The 19674-nt window shown below is 35.0% G+C and overlaps 3 protein-coding genes across 4 annotated transcripts; 1 reads left to right on the top strand and 2 right to left on the bottom strand.

Annotated features, from left to right (window-relative positions):
* The first annotated feature begins 2657 nt into the window (after positions 1-2657).
* On the top strand, positions 2658-12866 carry LOC120003051 (phototropin-2). 2 transcript variants are annotated; one of them, XM_038851948.1, is made up of 24 exons: positions 2658-2816; positions 2931-3376; positions 3495-3677; positions 4006-4097; positions 4172-4442; positions 4679-4901; positions 5569-5639; positions 5822-5928; positions 6094-6143; positions 6234-6338; positions 6571-6630; positions 7246-7335; positions 7760-7836; positions 7973-8057; positions 8394-8474; positions 9118-9221; positions 9352-9401; positions 9930-10036; positions 10428-10547; positions 10744-10795; positions 11494-11606; positions 11949-12089; positions 12239-12357; positions 12484-12866. In XM_038851948.1, the coding sequence occupies exons 2-23, from the start codon at positions 2952-2954 to the stop codon at positions 12353-12355; spliced, it is 2724 nt and encodes a 907-aa protein (XP_038707876.1). In that variant the 5' UTR covers positions 2658-2816; positions 2931-2951; the 3' UTR covers positions 12356-12357; positions 12484-12866. The 2 variants fall into 2 exon arrangements, with proteins under 2 accessions (XP_038707876.1, XP_038707875.1); XM_038851947.1 differs by having other exon boundaries at positions 2662-2832.
* A 366-nt stretch (positions 12867-13232) lies between these two features.
* On the bottom strand, positions 13233-15850 carry LOC120003052 (AP-1 complex subunit sigma-2-like). The gene is made up of 7 exons (XM_038851949.1): positions 15738-15850; positions 14494-14580; positions 14197-14288; positions 13967-14075; positions 13824-13859; positions 13590-13676; positions 13233-13497 (listed from the first exon to the last, which is right to left on the bottom strand). Exons 1-7 carry the CDS (start codon positions 15738-15740, stop codon positions 13426-13428), a joined length of 486 nt encoding a protein of 161 aa, XP_038707877.1. The 5' UTR covers positions 15741-15850; the 3' UTR covers positions 13233-13425.
* Positions 15851-16785: 935 nt separating this feature from the next.
* LOC120001389 (RING-H2 finger protein ATL18) lies at positions 16786-17563 on the bottom strand. The gene has a single exon (XM_038849700.1). The coding sequence runs from the start codon at positions 17472-17474 to the stop codon at positions 16932-16934; it is 543 nt and encodes a 180-aa protein (XP_038705628.1). The 5' UTR covers positions 17475-17563; the 3' UTR covers positions 16786-16931.
* Between the last annotated feature and the right edge of the window lie 2111 nt (positions 17564-19674).

Below are 19674 nucleotides of genomic sequence, written 5' to 3'. Positions count from 1 at the left end.
TAATTAATTAATTTTGTACTTAATTATAAATTTATGTGTGTACATGACTAGAAACACAGTTATATAGTATATATAATTGATAACTTGAGTGGATATAGATCTCATTTTGTTATGGAAGCAAAATTAGCATGAATTATTTGTCATGAAAAAAATTAAATTTACTTACAATAGTACTAGTGAAACAAAAATGAGTAGTTAAATTCAATATCCAAATTAATGTATATAAAATAATGTATACTGATAAAAAAAATGAAATTTTAAAGTGAAACTGAATGAGAGATGTTGACAGAGATGGCATGTGGTAGGCCCAAGAGAGGAAATTATTTGAGTGGAGAGTTATCCTACATCGGGAAAAGCTAACAAAAGCAGTCAAACAATAGCTATAAAGAAAGTGTGTAAGGAACTCCTAAAAGCCTTGGAAAGAAATGTGCATTTTAGACGGGTTTTAATATGTGTTTAATAACACTTGAGTTAAGAGTTTAGTAATAAAAATTTTGGTACCTTAGACTGGCCTGATGTCCAAAGCCCTTGCTTTGGGTGCTTTTGAGTGCTTGGCCCAAGAGCCGGCCTTGCGGCCACTTTACTTACTTATCAAAAAGAACACATTTTTTAAATAAGCTATATTTATTATTATGATTAGTGCGAGAGAAGAGAGAACCTTGTCTAGCAAATACTCTACTACTAGGCTAACAAGAATAAGAACAAGGTACCAAATTCGTGTCCTCTTCACACTAATCCCAATAGGTTTAAACTTGCATCGTAGCCTATGTCATGTCAATCCAGACTGCGTGCACATAAATTTTTCACTTGACGACAAAGTAAATTAAAGCAAAACTCAGTTGTGATCACAAGGATTTTATTCCCAACGAAAACCAAAATTAAAATCTACCGAGTCCATATATTTAGCCCCAGAAAGATTCACCAAGTAGGCTACAATCCAATTGCTTCTAATGTCCAAAACAAGCTTTATTCCAATGACACACAGAGTATTTATATTCATTGACATGTGTATTTTTTGGTACTTAATTGATTGACATATGTCCCTAGAGGTATTAAAACATAATTGATTAAGTATGATAATGTTAATTTATAAAATGAGTTGGAATTCTCATCTAATTTAAATAAATAAGGACAATTAAAAAAATTTATTTTTTTCTTCTAACTTATAAAAATCATATAAAGTATATAAATATCCATTCAATTAATTAGTATTTATAATTTTCTTAACAAAAAAAATAGAAGGTAAAACTAAGCTATAGACGAGAAAAATTAAATAAATTAGTATTTTATTAAGCGCAATATACATTTTTTTTGAAATACCACAAAGAATCATGTTTGAGGTTGGAATTGAATCTTGGTCACACATATGCTTAATCCAGTTAATTACCAACCAAGCCAACTCTTGTTGGTTTATTAAACGCAATATACATGTTTCTCAACTTAACCGTCTTATTTTCGAATTAATTCAACATATAAACGGAATTTTTTTAAGTAACCTATTATATTTTGAAAAAAGAAAAGAAAAAATAAAATCTAACTTTTTTGGCACAATCAATATTATTTGAGGTTAGAAAAATCTGTAAATTTTAATTTAAATCACATATGGTAATGTTTTTTCTTTTACATGAAGGTTATGTACAAAATAAAAGTATATCTTTTAAATAAATAGTTTGAATAAAAATTAAAATAAATTATTCACTCATCATCATAATTATGAATTGGTTTCTTTAAATACCACCCACACATTGGCTTATGTTACCGATTATTTACTTATTATGATCCGTGCTTAATTATTTGACACATGATGATAAAAAAATTTAAAAGCAATTAATTGAATGAAGTAAGTTTAATCGAGGAAAAGCCTTATCATAATTTAATTGAGTTTATAAATTTTCTTATTAATAAAAAGCAAAAATTTTAAGAAAATGAGAAATATTAATTAAAACTTATCGTTCTTAAAAAAATATAAACTCAACATATAAGTTATAAATAATTATTTTCAAGTAAGATATGATATTAATAAAATAGAGAAACTAAAATATAAATTTAAGATGTAATAAGAGAATTTATAAATATAATTTAACTCATATATAACATTATTCATTATTTTACTAAAAACCCTATTAAAATTATTAGTTTCTATGAAATTTTTTTAAAAAATCACTCATCATAATAGTTATCAATTTATTTGTTCAAAAACTTTTCACGCGTGGTAATAAAAGAAACACAACTCCTTCAAAATTCAAATAGGGTTACATACTTTGTCCTCTTCATATAGTGGGCTACTGGGCTTGGTAGAAGTTATACAAGACACACGACAGTAGCTTCGTATGGTGTGGTCCTTTATTATTATTTTTGTTTACTTTTTTCCCCTTGTTGAGTGGGTCATATATATATAGGTTATGTACCAATTTTTCCAAAGAGGAAAGAAACAAACAAAATATTCAAGGTGATGGCGAAATTTATCCTCAAACAATGCCACATCGCTGCTTTGTAGCCTCATAAATTCTATTTCCTAATCTTAACACGAACAATCATATTCCAGAAGTGATTGTCGGTTCATACATATGCTGATATGCCCATGCCCATGCCCACTTATGGTGGTTACTGCCCGACTGGTGAAAATTATAAAGCACTATCTTCCCACACATTAGACGTCAATAGAAGCTCAAGGGCCACGTTGAAGATAATTTTAAGCCTAGCCGCTGCATAAAGTTCATTTCTTGCCCACTTGTGGCTCAAAGTTGCTGTACTATAGCAATGGAATGGTCATAGGGGCACTAGTTTGAAGTTTGAGCTCGTGTCAATCTCCAACAGTGAGAACTTTCTGCTGCAATAGCTTTTGTGCCGAATCTGTATCTGTTGCAGAGTACATCAGAAAGTCTGTCAAATATGTTCTTTTAACATTGTTTCTTCCATTCGTGATGTAGGTTGATTGGTTCTCTGCGTCAATGGAGGTCTTTGAGCAGCCAACAGGGAGTACTGGAGCCGATAGTTCAACGAGTAACAGGACGCCCTTGAACAAGTGGATGGCCTTTGAAACAGGAAAGTCTTCAAACCTCCAAGCAGCAGCAGCTTCTGATGAAATTCCCCCGGAAACGGCTGAAAGACATGGACTTGTAGAGCACCAAAGCAACCAGCTGAAGTCATCCTCGGATAGGTATAGGTTCGCTGCCGAATCAAGAACATCAGAGGAATCCGAAGCAGGTGGGGTGTTCCCAAGGGTATCACAGGAGTTGAAATCTGCCTTGGCAACGCTGCAACAAACTTTCGTTGTCTCCGACGCCACAAAACCAGACTGTCCCATAATGTACGCCAGCAGTGGATTCTTTAGCATGACTGGTTATTCATCCAAGGAAGTCATTGGGAGGAATTGGTGAGAACTCTCTCTCTCAGCAGGGATTCTTTAACCCACAAGTCCCTTCCCTCTCTAGTCTATACTATGACAATCAATGCTGAATTATCCTATCTTGGTTTGATTGCTGTGGTGGCAGTCGGTTTCTTCAGGGCCCAGAAACAGATGAGAATGAGGTGGAAAAAATAAGAGACGCTGTGAGGAATCGAAGCAGCTACTGTGGCAGGCTCTTGAACTACAAGAAGGACGGCACTCCTTTTTGGAATCTCCTTACTGTCACTCCTATCAAAGATGGCTCTGGCAATGTCATCAAATTTATTGGGTCTCTTTCTTTTCCCTCTCTTTCTTTTGTACTGTTTGTGGGTGATTGAGCTCAATATGTCCAGAGTATAATTGTGGTCAATAATCTAGAATTAGCTTTTCAAACAACAGGAAAAATAGAAAGGCAGAAGTGCACAGAAATGGAAGTGCGAGTGTTATGAATTTCAAGAAAATAAACACTTGAATTGTGTGATGGTTACCGGTATGACGCTAATAAGATCAAATTAATCCAGTTTGGCTATGAATATATTGCATGTGTAAGTGTAATGTTTTCAACAAATTATTCCATTTTTTTCCTTTCTTTTCAATGTTCAACATTGGTGTTGCAGAATGCAGGTTGAGGTTAGCAAATATACAGAAGGGGTAAATGACAAGGCACTACGCCCAAATGGACTGCATAAGTCCTTAATTCGTTATGATGGTAAGTGAATTTCCAAAATGAACTTTCTTTTGCATGAATTCTTACATCTCTAACGCGCACATTCCATTTACCAGCTCGACAGAGGGAGAAGGCTTTAGGATCCATCACTGAGGTTGTCCAAACAGTGAAACATCCAAGATCTCACATTTTGGCTACAAGTCACTACTCTTCTGGCAAGCAAGAAGAGCAAGAGAAATTCGGCCTTGATTATATTCTTCCTAAATCTGTCGAGCTTGAGAACGTGAACAATCTTGGTAGCCAAACACCTCAATCGGATTACAGAACAAGGTCTTCCCTGGAATCTGGAAAGAAATCTAGAATATCAGGTCGCATTTCCTTGATGGGGTGAGTCTTTCTAATTTGAATCCCATTGGTCTTCCTTGTATTTGCACTTTGCTTTCTTGCTACATGAACGATTGCCACCATATTCTAGAATAGTAAGAAGTTTGCACAATTTATTATTATCAAGTTGAGATACTAGCTCCTCCTTTATTTCTTTTATCACAATTGTGGGTGTTTTATGGGAGCACTCTAACCGAGTAGATATCGCATGTTGTATAACATCATGGATTCTCTTGCAGGTTTAAAAGGAGGTCTTTAACCACTGCAGGAAAGAATGAGCAGCAACCAAGTTTTGAACCAGAACCAGAGGTGTTGATGACCAAGGAATTAGAACGCACTGACAGTTGGGATCGTGCTGAGAGAGAGAGGGACATACGCCAAGGCATTGATCTAGCGACAACACTGGAGCGCATTGAAAAAAACTTTGTGATCACAGATCCTAGACTTCCTGATAACCCTATTGTAAGCTTGAAGTTCTTACAGTTAGCTAAGCTGGTGTGACATAGATAGTGAGAAATCAAACCATAGAATATATTCATGTAAACTACACAAGGAATGACGATATAACTAAAGGCTGACAGTAATTAATTTAACTGATTCTGCTTTCTTCTGTAAGAAGCCTGAACACAGTTTTCTTCACATCATTCTGTGCACTGATCCTTCTTTTAATACACAATCACAAGGAGGGAGAACCTTGGTGTAATAGTAATGTTGCTTCTAGGCATCACCGGTTCAGACTACAGAGCCTCAAGCACTGGGTGTGACATTTACACAGATATGTAAAAAAATTGATATAATTTGGTCCTGAGACTCATTGAAAATGTATAGAAGGCCAGGGCTAAGAATTAATATTCAATCAAATAAGTTAAGTTCGTAGCATATGTAAAATATTTGCTTGCTGATATAGCTTATTGCTATCGACGATGATTTCCTGCAACTTGCTTTCTTTGGTTCTTACTAGATTGCTGGGTCATTTCCTATGTATGTTCTCTATTATAAACAATTTTATCACCGTATGCACCATGACTTTGTATTTTATTACTTTGCAAAGCTATTTACATAAGTAAATCTACAGTTCAGAGATAGTGCCGACTATATGACAACGTGACTCGTTGATAATTGAGTGCAGATATTTGCATCTGATAGCTTTCTGGAGTTGACAGGATATACCCGTGAAGAAATTTTGGGAAGAAACTGCCGGTACATGCAATTTTCCGTTGTTTATGAATCCATCTTGTGACAGTTATTTCTCCCACATTTTGAAGTAAAAAAACAGCCCTCAAGCCTGATATGTTATTTATTATGAATGAGTTCTATAAGGTTTTACTTGGAACACTTTTTTTCAACAACTTGATTCCGTGCTGATGTTTAAAGTAATACAGATTTCTTCAAGGACCTGAAACAGATCAAGCAACTGTCTCAAAGATTAGAGATGCTATAAGAGAACAAAGGGAAATCACTGTTCAATTGATCAATTATACTAAGTGCGGTAAGTAATTGCATTCAGTTTCCTGATGGTGTAAGCATACTATGACCTATGGTATGTTGGTTGTGGTATGCAATTCTTGAAGATAAAGACACAATCCTTACTGAAGACAGAATAGTTTACTTCTTCTATTACCATTGTGAATTTTATAAATTTTTTTATTTGCAGGAAAAAAATTCTGGAACCTATTCCACTTGCAGCCTATGCGTGACCAAAAGGTTATTTTTTAGATAGCCATATCAGGTCAAATAAATTATGCTGCAAGTTTCTTTTAACCTATTCTTTTGAGTTCCTTTTTGGTTGTGCAGAGCGAGCTACAATACTTCATTGGTGTTCAACTAGACGGAAGTGATCATGTGGAACCCCTGCGCAATCGCCTTTCAGAGAGAACAGAGCTACAAAGTGCAAAGCTGGTATTCATTTTCCATATGGCCTACATATTTGTATGCTGATTGGTCCATAATCTTGATACCTTGGTCTTATGAAGTGACATGGTCATATAATATCATGGTCATCTAGGAATATCTTGTGATTGCATAGAAGTTTCGGACGATAATACATATAATTTATTTCTGATGCTTGGATCTGATTTTATTTTCTCATAATATACATTCTTATGCTTATTAAAATGTTTCTTTTTATCAGGTTAAAGCTACTGCAGAAAATGTTGATGAAGCTGTTCGGGAACTTCCTGATGCCAACTTGGTAAGGTACTCTCCTTTTTGCTCTACATTTGGGATGTTAACTAGCCAAGTGTTTTTCTTTGATGAAAACTTTATTCTTCTGACTTTTGAGGATTCATGTGTCAATCAGCCATGGCTACTTAACAGGATAATATGGTTGCCCTCTTATATGCATTATCTATATTTACCGAGAGCTAGACAATCTTAGAGCTTTCTCACAGAGAAGTTAAAATAGCCCTTTCTTTTACTCTAAGCATAAAAAATCCTTTAGGCCTTGCATTAGTAATTTCACATCCTAATTTGTGCATTTCTGAAAATCATTTTTAGATACAAGCTTCAAGCTCATTTGGCAACTTGGTCAACTGTCCACATCATGCGACTGGGAAGATGCCTCCTGAACCTTCTTTCTAAAAAATTAATGAAATCAGTGTTTATATTAACAATTAACATATCTGATTTTAAATGCTTTTAGTGTAAGAAGTTCCTTCATCAATTATTTGGTAAATGTTTCCATCCTTTGTATGGTTAGCTTCCACTAGTTTCCTCAATTTGTGTCATTGAAGGATTTGAATCTGCTATTATTTCAGTAATCATGTCAAATCACAACTGATGCAACTTTCATATGATAATTATCCAGAGGCCAGAGGATTTGTGGGCAATTCATTCTCAACCCGTCGTTCCCCTGCCTCACAAAAGGGATAGTTCTTCTTGGATGGCTATACAAAAGGTACCACTTAGGAAGATTAATTTTTTTAACCTAACGTATGTAACTTCATTCCACTGTTTGTGCTAACGGAAAACTTTTGCTGGCACTTCCACATTGCAAATTCATATTTTATGCATTCTTGAGGCTGTTGGAGAGAAATATATGCCTTTTTACGGCTTAAAACAAATATGTATTCTTGTTCTTTTTAGCTGTATTATGTTCCCACTCCAACACTGAATCTATTCATTAATATTTCGTTATATATGTTTATTTTCACAAAATGGCGTTTTATTTTACAATATTCTGGTGAGAGATGGTTTGCAGTACTATTTTATGGTTATGTTTAATTGCTGATATTCTACTAAAAAAGGCTCCAGAAATTTTTTTCCCTTCCTCTTCTCCCTGGCTGGGAGTGTCATCCGTTCGTTCGTTTTTTGTTTTGCAGATCACTTCACAAGGAGAAAAAATGGGCTTGCAACATTTTGTTCCTGTAAAACCTCTAGGGTGTGGTGATACTGGCAGGTTGTACTATTTTTCTTATCTTGATTGAAATAGTTGACTGAATATATGCAAATTTTATTAAAATTTTATTTTCATAGACGAATTCTCGAATTTATTAGTTTGTGCCTTGACCAAATTGTTCGCTCCATGTGTTCAGTGTTCATTTGGTGGAACTAAAAGGTTCCGGTGAACTGTACGCTATGAAGGCAATGGAAAAGTCTATGATGTTAAATCGCAACAAGGTATATTTATATGTATGGAAAAAAATTGAACAGTCTGTGACTTTTCTCACATTCAAGTATGTTGTAAATCTGGTCGGTTCATACTTCATAGATAAGTGGCTCGATTGATTTAAGCATCTAGTTGATTGCTTTTACAGCATTACACTCCTCAAATACGGTGTCATATGGTTTTTATTTTAGATGTCAATATTCCTTGTCTAAAACACTTTTGGAAAAGCAGAAAATAGTTCCCAAAAAGCTAATGTATTCAAATTAAAGCTTGTGCAGTAGAATTACTGCTGCTTCATATCGCTGATTTTGCAAAATGGTCCATCTATGAATTTGATTGTTGCGCAGGTTCACCGAGCATGCGTTGAAAGGGAAATCATTTCATTATTGGATCATCCATTTCTTCCCACACTATACACGTCCTTTCAGGTATTGTCTTTCCTTATCTTTCTTCCCCCAATTTTTTTTTTATTGGAAAATAATTCTTCCCCAAAAATAATTAATATACCATCACTTATTGTGGAGGAAAGCATCTGGTTACAAACTTGTCCTGGCGAGCGTATGAAAAAAAAAGGCCACGAAAACAAAGCCAATAAAAATATAAAGCATTCCAAAACAAAAACAAACCAACATTAAGATTGAATTTGGGGAAGAGCTGCTCCGTCCAAGGCTCCAAGCAAAACTGTCCTTTAGCCAACCTTGGAAGCTCCACAACAACATAACAAATCTGAGAATGCACGCCTTTCCAGGACAATCCACAGCCATATTACCTCAAAAACATGAAAAAAAAAAACGAAATTTCAAAATGTGGGAGATCATTCCACTTATACCAAAAATCCTTTCAGGTCTTCTCATTTTTAGATGCTCTCAGTTCACACATTAAAAACTTCGACAGACATACTATTTTGATTTTTTTACATATTGACTTTTCTATCAGCTTGGTTAAACCCGTAGAGGGGGTCCATCTAGTTTATGTAACTTCTCTTTGATGCGACCACTGAAGATTGCCCATTCTTTCTTCAATTCTGGAGTCTTATTATCATGGTTAACTGATGTCTCTTTTACTCGTCAGACTTCTACGCATGTTTGTTTGATAACAGACTTCTATGCTGGGGGAGAGTTATTTTCCTTGCTTGACAAGCAGCCCATGAAGTCTCTTAAGGAGGAATCTGCGAGGTACCCTAGTCTGCCATATTAGTGTTTCATAGTGCTGGTGCCTGCTCATTTCTTGTGATATTCGGAGATCATTGCTCTTGTTTGAATATATTGTGCCTTATCAAAAAAAAAATTGTCATTACCTCTGCAGGTTCTATGCAGCAGAGGTTGTCATCGGATTGGAGTATCTTCATTGCTTAGGTACCTTTATTAACTGAAAATATAAAATGCTGTGGTTCTGACTGTTAAAATTTTCAGTTCTCTGGATGACTTCCTCATAAATTTTTGTGCTTCAATAGTGTAAAAATCACCATCCAAGTTGCTGCTATCATACTATTTTCCTGTATTAATGGTAAATTCTTCTCATTAAAGAAAAAAGAGAGATGGAGTTAGAGATTTTGGTTGAAGAATTAAGCTACTAGCCGACTATTTATTGAGATCGACTATGGAGATAGAAGAGTATGAGCTGATGTTGTTAGATGGAGATGAAAAAACTGAAACTTATGCCCCTTAGGTGTTAGAATGTGCTTGTGAATTGTTACAAGACTATAAGTTCATAATGAGTGTTCTCATTTCTCTGATGATTAAAACAAAGCAAACTGATTGATCTGTGGGCATGTGGGCATACGTGATTTGTATGTTTTAGTTATCATCAATTATATGGGTTCTACAATTTTTTGGTTCGTTTTAGTGCTTATAAGACCTTATTTTCATGTTGATCTCATACAGGAATAATTTATCGGGACCTGAAGCCTGAAAATATTTTACTCCAAAAGGATGGGCACATTGTTTTAACAGACTTTGATCTATCGCTTATGGCATCATGTAAACCCCAAGTATGTTTGCACATGGCTGCCATATATCAGATTTTACTCCCTATTGGATACATGCTCACAGGGTATTTGTACTTTAGTCCTTAAGCATGGATTAATGGCCTTTGTTAAAACAAAAAATCTTAATATGAGTCATAATTGGTTATGTTGACTGCTTTTATAAAAAAAAGAAGCTAAACAACTCCCATGGGTAGTCCTTAAGCATGGATTTATGCCCTTTGTTAAAACAAAAAATCTTAAGATGAGTCATAATTGGTTTTGTTGACTGCTTTTATGTAGAAAAAAAGAGTTAAACAAATATGTGGAGAGGTGATTTCCAATAATTGAACATGTGCCACATGTTCAACAGTTGACTGCTTTTATAATTTTATAAAAAGATTATGATGTCATGCAGATTATACAACCTCCGGCTAATAATCGGAGAAGATCTAGAAGCCAGCCGCCGCCAATATTTGTTGCAGAACCGTCAAGCCAGTCAAATTCTTTTGTCGGAACTGAAGAGTACATTGCTCCTGTATGGTCATTTTTCCTTCATGCTTAATGTTATTCGCCTCATGATAGTTAAATTATTTTCTTCTCTGTATTAGATAAAGCAATACCAATTAACAATCCTTGATAGTGCTTGGGAAGTTTGATCCACAAGTCAATTACATTTAAGAAATTTGCCTGCCCATTTATATTCAGAGTTCTTATAGGTTACTTGATTTCAGGAAATTATAACTGGTACTGGCCACAGTAGCGCTATTGACTGGTGGGCTCTTGGTAAGCACATAGTGAGCATATGATAGCAAAAGCAGGGTGTGCGTTCATGTGTTGTGATTATTGGCTATTCTTTTTCCTCATTCTTCCTTTTGGAATGTCGTCTTATGTGCTTCTCAGTTTATTTGATTCTATAATGCATCTGAAGCTGCAAGTTTTATGTTAAACAAGATGCCTCACACCTGACATCACAATATAGCTTTTCCTTCATTGAGCATACTGTTCATTGCATTACCAACACGACCATAGATATGTATCCCAGATTGTGCATTATACACATTTCATGCCTCCTTTACAACGATTACTGGCAATAGGCAAGCAGCAGAGTTTGGTGGCCTATGAACAATTTTTGGACTAATTGATCGCTTAGTATTGGGCTTGCCCTTCAAAATTCTCATTAATTACTCGTTTCCATAGCTATTCCATTACTGTGCATGATGTCCTATTATATGATGGGGAGGTAGAATGAAATTTAAATTTCCGTCATGCTTGAGATAATATATGTTGTAAATTATATACCCAAGAGACATGGAATGATATATGCTTTTCTACTGGGAACTTAAAACATTGATGTATGCAGAAATTAGGTTGCACTCCTTTTTCCCTTGTAGGGTCTTGTTTTGCTTCCCTGGTTACAATGCATTGTGTAGCTTAGCCTCCAACGTATACGATCTTAGTTGCATTTGTTTTTTTTTTTTCAGGTATTTTATTGTATGAGATGCTCTATGGTCGTACACCTTTTAGGGGAAAGAATAGGCAGAAAACATTTGCCAACATCTTGCACAAAGATCTTACCTTTCCAAGCAGCATTCCGGTAACATTTTACATTGTTAATGGATCATCGTTGTTTAATGTCTTTGGTTTATCATTAACATTCTTATGTACAAACCGTCTAGATCAATTGACTGGTACTGTCTTATCTATTCATGTTAGCATGATGAGTTCTGTTCTAAATATGATACCTGTTATTTGGTCGACAACAGTAATACCAGTTGTCAATGAGAAACAAAGAAAACCCGACTGAATGAGCTGTAGCCTAAGCAATAAGCATGCTGGGAGTTGTAGTACAATGCCCCAAGTTTCATTTTATTATTTAACGTCCGAGCCATGTGGCAATTGATTTGGTTCTCTCTTTTTTGGCTTCTTGTCGTTACAGGTTAGTCTTGCAGCAAGGCAGTTGATGAATGCATTGCTGAACAGAGACCCTGGCAGCCGTTTAGGATCAAAAAGTGGTGCCAGTGAGATCAAGCAACACCCCTTTTTCCGTGGAATCAATTGGCCTCTGATACGCTGCATGGTAGTACTTCTGTCAATGTTACGGGGATTGAACTTTTCTCTCTTGTTTCTAAAACACATACTTGCTTCTAAGCTTTCATGCTACTGATAGCGATTTAGAAAAGCTTGATTACAATGTTTACACGCCATGCATGCCGCCTTATGTTGCAGAGCCCACCAACATTAGATGTCCCACTTCAGTTGGTTGGAAAAGATCCAAAAGCCAAGAATGCACAATGGGATGATGATGGAGTGCTTGTTAGTCCCATGGATATGGATATTTTCTGAAGGTTCTGCTTATTAACAATTTCCCGTTCTACTTAACATGATCTCGTGACCAGAAATGACAGTTTATATATACACCAAATGTATGCATACATTCTATTAACACTGTTATTTCCCCCTTTTTTATGCAGATTTCGAGAACTCAAGTAAGAATCCCGCTAATGGCTCCTTACTGCATCTTATGCTCTCGGTATAAACCATTCACGCGTGGTCTGTAAATAAACTGTGCACAATTTGAACCAACGACCCTATGATCTCCACATTTTTTTGGAGGATGGCACAAAGGAGACTCGAAAGTCGGGATTCTTGGGAAGAACAGGTGATTAGCAGACATTATGTCCGCTATAGACACGGTGGACGTTTTCCAGACTCAATGGGAGAGGAGTGGGTTGTATCAGTTGCAAACTAGGTGATAAGGACTTGTTCACATCGAACTTACAGCTGGGAGCATGTATTAGTTAAGAACGGTGAGATTTTAATATGGGGACTGTCATGTTAGATTTCGTAGTTCATACAATACCCATCTCTTCCAACCAAGCTATCTCAACCAAACATGCGCCACATTCCGAGTGCAATGGGCATGAATTCCATGTATGCAAGAGAGGAAGAGAATTATCCATCGATTGAAGGAATTGGGTGACTTACTACCCCCCTTCCTTTAGAGAGCCAGGTAAAACAGAGTGTCATTGGTTTCCTGACCCACCGGTATAAACTTGATGCTGGCTGGGAATTTTAAATCATAAAAGGCCAACACAGACAAGGGGGCAAACTTTCCCCCTCCATTGCTTTAAGATGATAACTACACTGGAAGTGTATTCAGTTCTAACTTCTAAGTCAAAAAATAACCTGCACAAGTAATTGCTTACGAACTGAACCGATATCCCGAGGAACAAAAAATTTAGCTGGGCATATGCAAAGCAGAAATAATATTACAAAAATTAAAGAGCAATAACGCTGACAGTCTGAGATTACATTCAAAGAAATTTACTCAAAAAAAGAATTAGTATAACAGAATTTCATTCACATGGCACATCAAACTCACAAATACAAAGGCTGACAGCACTGCGAACAATCTACTTTGTGGCCTCGGCAATTATGTTACTTATGGAATTGGCCTGCTCTTTTGCAGTCTCAACCAAAGAATCCTACAGAAGAACAATGCAATCTACTAAGCAGAACTGCGAAAAAAGAAAGACAACAGCCACAGAGAAGCATCGAGACCTTAAATTAACTATACCTGTGCAGCTATTAGCCGTGCGACAGTTTTCTTGCTCGACTCTTGAAGTTCACCAGCAATTAAAAGCTCATCCAGTATATAGTATGCCTTCCATCCATGAAGTAGCAAAAATAAAGTAAAGAAAAGTACTTCATGACACCAAAATACTAGAGAAGTTTTTGAATGGTAAGAAAACTTTCTAAGTTTCAATCCTTCTAACCCTAACAAACATCAAAAGAAGCAAAATTGACGTACCTTGTGGAACTTGAAAATCAAGTCCAACTCACAAACCTGTGAGCATAGATAAATAATCAATTTTTAATAACTTCAATTCGAAATTTTAATACCCTACTAGCATGCATATCTTGACAAAAAAGTCACGGATTGAGTTCACTTACACTGCCAAAGTATCGATCCAAAATCTCAACATAATGATGTATTATTTCTAGAACCTCTAATTCATTATCATCCTGATCAATGCACATGCAGAAATACAGACTGGCATATCTGCAAAGTACAAAATTGGAATCAAATTTTTTCACAATCTCATATGAAGCTTTCATGGACAATTATTTCCAGATAACAAGTCCTTCAGTGTGATAGTGAACAGTTAAATTTCATTCATTACATTTTGTAAACAACTTTGTATCCTCTCCACTCTACAAAATTACATAGCTTGGGCCCTCGGCTTAGAATTACTTGACCAAGCTCACGAATAACCTTCTCAAAATGTGTTAGGCACAAATTGTCATGTACAGATAGATATCATAGACGCAACAAAGCAGCATGAGTTTCAGAAATCAAAACAAGACCACAATTAGAAAGTAGTTATGGGCATACTCATTGAGTTAAAGCAAGGGCATTTCAACTATAACAATTGAATTACGTCATAGTCAGACTAAGAATTAAGAACTAAAGGCCTCACCTTAGTTCTTTCCCTCTGAGAATAAGGTGAATACCATTTTGTCAACCTAACTTTCCCTTGTCGGCTAATAAGGAGCACAAAATGAATCTGAAAATTTTGCAAAATCATGAAATGAGAACCTTCAAGTCATCTTCATTTTACAGCTGGTGACACAAATGATGAGACAAAATGTGCTCCAGTCGGACACTGCACTACCTTGTTATCGTAATCTTAAACAGTAAAGGCAAAGATGTTTAAAGTAAAAAAGTTTCATATCATATTAGTTGCTTCAACTAATCATAGCCAATTGATGTCCTACAAACTACAAAGTGCAACTGAAGAATACGCCTGCACAGGGTGTAAGGTTCAATTCCCCCACACCCTAAAAAAATTGAATATAACCCCGTAACTTTAAAAAAAAAAAGTGCAACTAAAGAAGTAGTAGTTAACTACTACAAGATACAGAAAGAACATCGCCTTCTTCATCATTCCAGAAAGATATTATATCTACTACAAGAAAAGTATATATCCATATGCACACTGCACATAACATAAAACTCAAGTGGGAGATCCTTAAACAAAGCAGACCTTTTCCCAATGCCCATCACAGACACACAGTCTAGATCACCATCTGCGATAATATCTTAGAGACACACGCACCATATAGTATCAAGCAGCTCAACCTAGCTGAACAGGAATATAGTGAGCCTTTATTTAAATTAACAATGGCGTTAATGAATCAAGCCCCTCTATCCAATTATCAAGCATCTTCTTAATTGAAAACATTGATTTATTTTTCTGTGGAGTTTTGAAAATAATAGATAAAACTCTTATGACATAGTAAGCCACTGCCTAAAAATTAAAATGACACTAAAATTCTAGTTAAGAACAAAAAATGAGTAATCTCGTCCTCTGTGAGCTATAAGCAATTTTGAGTCGAAAAGTTGGAGATCCATGGATCTGTTAATAGATTCATTTATGTCCAGACAAAAACAAATAAAGATTTGAATCCAAGCTCAAAAGAAAAACCCAGATAAACATATCGAACAAAAGGTCATTCATTTGAAACAAACCCTCCATAAGATAACACTAAATATAAAGAAAAAGGCTAATTAATGCGGATAATTCAAAAAGGAAGACGAAGAAAAGGAAATCAATAAGTTACGAAAAAAATCCTCAATCTACGAATCAATTCATACAGAGAAAACGCGCAACGCATATCAGATCCATGTTCATATGATTTCATCAAACGAAGACGGACATACCATCGTTGATTACTGCTGCTGAGCTTCTTCTAATTAGGAAGTGCAGCTCACAATCTGCAAATTATTACAGCTTCGGCGAAACAAAATCAATGGTGTTAGTATTTTGGGCCAATAGATGGACCAAAAACAAACCCAAGGAAAATATGGCCCAATATGTTTCCGGTACAAACACCTTTTCAATGGCCAACGAGTTTGTTTTGTTGTAATCAATAATCATAATAAATGTTGATTAGTTCTGGAATCACTATAAGTAATCATCAAAAAGGTCACTAATTAACAAGTTTAAATTGATTGAAACTCGATACTTTTCCTTACCAAACAGACTTCATAACATGGTCGGAATTATACTATTAGACTCATTCTATTTGTTTACTCCCCTAATCGAGAAACAGAAACGCTACGTATCCCTAACAAATTCAGTCTCAAAATGATAAATGTCAATAATTTTCTTATTCATAAACTTACGTAATCTAGGTGGCAAGCCAAATAAGCATGCCACATAGATTAAAAAAAAAACTTTATTAAAGAAGCCACATAAGCATGCCACATGTTTATGTAAGTGTATGAATGTTTATTTATGGATGTGTAGTGCTTTCGAATTCAGTCATAATCAGTCATAACATGTAATTAGACAACGTAATAATGAAAGTAAATGTAATTCGACAACTTAATAACGAAAGTCAACGTATTAGACAATGTAATTAAATAACATAATACTGTTATGGCCAGTTATGAACGAAAATATTAGAGATATAAGTCATTTTCGATCGAGAAATTTACAATCTAAAAACGGCTACAAAAATTGATCTTCAAATTTTGATAATTTAATGTCATGTCCTTATACTTATCTAGCAGTGACAAAATTCGTACACACACATATAGAAAACCCATGCACGGGTAGGTAAAACTATAGAGATTACGTACACGGAATTAAGCTCGCTCATAAACAAATCAACATTGCTTGTTGCTACACATCCCAGTAAAATTCATCCCAATAGCGTGTGACACTCATTCATTATGTACAAAAAAATTTAATAAAAGTTGGGGAAAAAATCCTCTATTCTTAGAATTAAACATCCAAAGTTACAGATATGCAAATTAATTAGGAAGATGAATCTCCCGCAACCAAACAAGCATAAGATCTAGAAACCAGCAAAAACTAATATTTAAGAAACCTTTCTGTGTCCCTTCAATTTATATACTTGGGCGCGATGAAAATTTATTGATTCTTCGGACTTGAAACTTGTTTGTATTGGGGTTTTGTTGTTGTTTGGGGCAAAACAGAAAAGACCTGCAGAGTGGGCAGGTAAAGCGATCCCTGTCCACCCATTTGTGAATGCATTCCCTATGGAAGATGTGGTTGCATTCGGGGAGTTTGATCACCAACTCCAAGTCATCATCATCTTCTTGATCTTGATCCAACCCTACCAAACAAATGGAGCAAATAATAATGTCATCCTCATCCTCATTATTCAGCAACTGCAAGCTTCCTCTCAAGTCCTCGAACCGAGCTGCCACTGGAAGGCTGAAGCTGTCAACTACTACTCCCGGATGAATATGATCATGGGCAATAGTATTAGTTGATGATGAAGTATTATAAGTGCTACTCGAGTACGTGATGGCGATGATGATGCTGAGAAGGGCTCGTCTCATCTGTTGGAATGGAATCCAAACGCATGTGTAGAAAACAATGATAGCTACTGATAAACTACGCTGAGGATACACCACAAAAACCATGCTTATTAATTTCTACGTACCTTCTTGTGGAAATATTAACCTCAATGAATGTTTGGTTTCAAATTGGACAAACGAAGTTTATATATAGACTATAGTATTTGCAAAGCACTGAGGTTGGAACTTGGAAGAGTTCCTTCATATATATACATGTATATATAGTCACCTGAGTACTATCAACTTGTTGGAATTAATAACCAATATCATTTGTCAACAGTTAGCAAAAAAAAAAAAAGAAGCAATCTCTTAAGTTTGACTTTCGAAGGCTTTACTAAACAACAAAAGTTACAAAACTATATAATTTATACAAGAGTTTGACGAAGCCTGCAGGCAGCTGTATGATGCACACCATTTAGTTTAGTAATTAATTAATTAAAAGGTTTTGGAGTTGTTATCCAACTTCAATTCGATCGCAATTCGCAGGGCCGGCGCCGACCCCACCCCCCACATTGGTTTTTGTTTTATTTTATTAGATTACAGCTTCACGAGTACATCATTAATCAATAATATAAGAACACCTACATCAATTTCTTTTAAAATATTCTCTAAAATACAGATAAAATATCATTTTTCCTTATTTTACAGGTTCCTTATCCAACTAACAGTGCATCAAATTACCTATCATATTCTCTACTATATTAAAATAATATTTCTTTCTCTTTTCCTTGTTTATTTTATTAATATAAACTATTTTTATTTAAAATAATAAATTAATTCCATTTAAAACAATATATTAATTATATTTAATATTAATCAATTAATGTTATTTAAAATAATTAAGTAATGTTATTAAAAATTGGAGAAGTTTAACTTTTTTTTGGCTTGATTTCATAATCCGAGGAAGAAGAGATGTTACTAGAGATAGAAGAGGAGAAAAAAGTGAGGAGAGAGAAAGGGAGGAGAGAGGAGGTAAAAAATGAGTATATAGGAGAAAGTAAAGTAAGTATTATTTTATGTTTAACGAAATTAATAGTGGTTCTCTACTCATATTCTGTAAAATAAAGAACTTCTAGATACTCTGATGTAGAACTCTATTTTGATAAGTTCTTTATAATCATTCCCTATTTTACAGACAGATTCATGTTTGAAATCTGACCGAGTGAGTATTTTGTCTCATTTTTAAACAATGAGTGATGACATTATAACAAAAAATCTTTGGGCGTTAAAATTGTACAACCCCTATCTTTCGATGATGTAAAAGTGACATAATTTTTGTGAGACTGTGGTCACATAATTTTTATATTAAAAGTGATCAATAAGTATATAACAAAATCTAAGTACAAGAGAATGGGAGATAGCTTAGTTGGTCAGGTTGTCTGCTCAGGACCTTGAGGTCCAGGGTTCTATTCTCACCAGAGAGTTTGGGATTTAGGTAGTTTTTCATCCGCTGTGGTAGCTTTCATACCCCTCGGGCATGGCTTAGCGTGTGTGTGGCCTGTGAGCCTTTCAAAAAAAAATAAATCTAAGTACAAAACATGAATATAAAATATTGTTTTGGTGCTTTATAAGTAGCACAATCTACTTCACATGAAAAAGTTAATTTTTCAAAACATGTCTCGACTTTTGCAATACAAAGTTAATGATTGTAAGTGGCATAATCTAGTAGGGATCGAAAATAAAATTTAATCAACATGAAAAATTTCTATATGCAAAAGCAACTATAACTGGTGTAGTCAAAAAATCATATAAGCAATCCAAGTATTTGGGAAACTCAATTCCCTTGAACAAAAATTTATAAAGCTACGCACTTCAATTGTTTTTCTGTTCTCAATTGATAAAATCACTTCCAACACTATAAGATATGAAAATAACTATTTTCTATCAACAACGTAACATGATGGTTCTCCTCTCCATTCTAAGCGCTTTTGATGTACCTTGAGCGATGTATGGCTATGCGTGAGGTCTAAGGGAGAGATTGAGAGGAGGAGAAGGGAATTGCCGAATTGGACTGCCGTGATTTTTGGTTAATACATAGTTATTACTAAATTATTTTTTGTGGTGCCCAAAGCTTTAGCTTTGACTACTTTGGGCTAGGGGCGGACCTGGTTAGGAGCGAGTCAATTCATATATGAGTCCATATGCATACCAATTAAAAGATGACATTTGGATTACAAATACATTTTGAAACTATTTGGACAATAATATCCTTCAGGTTTTCATTGTGTTAACGATATATGTTTATATGTATACATGTACCTATAAT

The sequence above is a fragment of the Tripterygium wilfordii genome, chromosome 7 (genome assembly GCF_013401445.1).
Source record: "Tripterygium wilfordii isolate XIE 37 chromosome 7, ASM1340144v1, whole genome shotgun sequence".
Taxonomy (NCBI): domain Eukaryota; kingdom Viridiplantae; phylum Streptophyta; class Magnoliopsida; order Celastrales; family Celastraceae; genus Tripterygium; species Tripterygium wilfordii.
Note: the sequence above shows the minus strand (reverse complement) of the source record. Positions and strands in the feature narration are given on the sequence as shown.

Coding starts and splice junctions, on each gene's coding strand:
- LOC120003051 (XM_038851948.1), top strand. CDS start 2,952: ATGGAGGTCTTTGAGCAGCCAACAGGGAGTACTGGAGCCGATAGTTCA. Junction 8,475..9,117: donor CACTATACACGTCCTTTCAG/GTATTGTCTTTC, acceptor TTTACTCGTCAG/ACTTCTACGCATGTTTGTTT. Junction 10,037..10,427: donor TGGCATCATGTAAACCCCAA/GTATGTTTGCAC, acceptor GATGTCATGCAG/ATTATACAACCTCCGGCTAA.
- LOC120003052 (XM_038851949.1), bottom strand. Junction 13,860..13,966: donor TGGATCGATACTTTGGCAGT/GTAAGTGAACTC, acceptor CTATGCTCACAG/GTTTGTGAGTTGGACTTGAT. Junction 13,677..13,823: donor TGATTTTCAAGTTCCACAAG/GTACGTCAATTT, acceptor CATGGATGGAAG/GCATACTATATACTGGATGA.
- LOC120001389 (XM_038849700.1), bottom strand. CDS start 17,474: ATGGTTTTTGTGGTGTATCCTCAGCGTAGTTTATCAGTAGCTATCATT.